The 1607-nt window shown below is 49.7% G+C and overlaps 1 protein-coding gene across 1 annotated transcript; it reads right to left on the bottom strand.

Moving 5' to 3' along the window:
• Positions 1-273: 273 nt before the first annotated feature.
• On the bottom strand, positions 274-1222 carry LOC127334175 (quinone-oxidoreductase QR2). The gene is made up of 2 exons (XM_051360593.1): positions 1085-1222; positions 274-998 (listed from the first exon to the last, which is right to left on the bottom strand). Exons 1-2 carry the CDS (start codon positions 1105-1107, stop codon positions 407-409), a joined length of 615 nt encoding a protein of 204 aa, XP_051216553.1. The 5' UTR covers positions 1108-1222; the 3' UTR covers positions 274-406.
• Between the last annotated feature and the right edge of the window lie 385 nt (positions 1223-1607).

Raw genomic sequence — 1607 nt, forward strand, 5'->3', positions numbered from 1 at the left:
TGGATCCACCATGAGTTTGAGGGGGGTGTTAGATGTATATATCTGTCTATTGTAGTTTCCCCATATGTTAGAGGGCTTTCTGCATATGTGCACCTGTACATGTACTATATATTGTGACCTTTGGCCCCCTGGTAATACAACAAGCATATTATCATAACAATAAGCAGTACTCACTCCCGAAGAAATTAAATGCAGTACAGATAAATTGTATACAACTGTGTAAATCTTGGTCCGATAGATATGATGCCTGAGAAATACCACCGGGGTCATCTATAAATAAATGTTTTAAATTTATTAAAATTTAAATGTATGTAGACACCATCGATGATATCATAGACACAATCTATGACATCTATACATGAACGGAGGGAGTATTATGAATTGCGTGACAGCTGGTGATCAGGCTTCAGACGGCCTTGAGCTTCTTAGCAATGCCGGCGAAGTACTTGCCCTGATGCGCCGCCAAGGCGAGCTCAGCATCACTGGGCAGCCTGTTGCCGTCGGCGCCGGCGAAGGTGCCGGCACCGTATGGGCTGCCGCCCTTGACCTCGTCCATGACGAACATGCCGGCGCCTTGCGTGCACCCGACCGGCACAAACAGCATGCCGTGGTGCGTGAGCTGTGTGACGGCCGTGAGAGCCGTTGTCTCCTGGCCGCCGCCCTGTGTACCCGTGGCGAAGAAGACCCCCGCGGGCTTGCCGGCGAGGGCACCAGACTGCCATAGCCCGCCGGTGGTGTCGAAGAAGGCCTTCATCTGCGCCGCCATCATGCCGAACCGGGTCGGGAAGCCGAACAGGATGCCGTCGGCCTCGGCCAGCTGCCGGGCCGTGATGACATGGTGTTCCTCACGCTTCGGCGCCGCGTGCATCTTCTCAAGCACGTCCTGCGGCAGCGTCTCCGGGACCCGCCAGATGGTGACCTCGACGTCGGCGACGGAGTCGGCGCCCTTTTTGATCTCCTCCGCCAGCGTCGCGACATGCCCGTAGGTCGAGTAGTATCTGCGGAGAGAAGAGAATAAACAGAAGGAATAAGATGACTGTGCTAGCTGATAGGAGAATAAGATTGAGCAGAGGCGGAGCATTACACGATGTAGATCTTGGTCGCCATTGCTGCAGAGTTCTCTTTTCCGGCCTTGATTTGTGTTTCTGAATCTACTTCTTGTGTTGGTAGCAATGAGGCCCGTGTATTTATAGAGAACAATAGAGGGGAAATCAAATTAGTGCACCTCGATACCAGTCTTTACATGGAAAAAAACCTCAGTAATTTGAAAAAAATAGCGCATATAGGATGTGTTGGCACCAAGAGCCAAAAGTTCCGGTCCAAAGCTAAGTCGTGTAAGTAGTAACTCAAACTGATTCAAAACTGGCGGCTCTAGAAATCTATTTGGTATTCGTTTCGTCAAGATGGTGACCGTTTTACCAAAATCGTCACTTACTTGCTAAAACCGTCCTTCTTTTGTGAAAATCTTTGCCGTTTTTGCCAAATTATTGGTATCCACATGAATAGGAATACTCCTGGCGCTGCCTCGCCCCTGCTACCTAATGACCCTTTTCATTGCCTTTACCATGGCTGCAAAAATAAAAATAAAAATGAACGGGAAAAGCCCC

This window comes from Lolium perenne, chromosome 2 (assembly GCF_019359855.2).
Source record: "Lolium perenne isolate Kyuss_39 chromosome 2, Kyuss_2.0, whole genome shotgun sequence".
In the NCBI taxonomy this organism is placed as follows: Eukaryota; Viridiplantae; Streptophyta; class Magnoliopsida; order Poales; family Poaceae; genus Lolium; species Lolium perenne.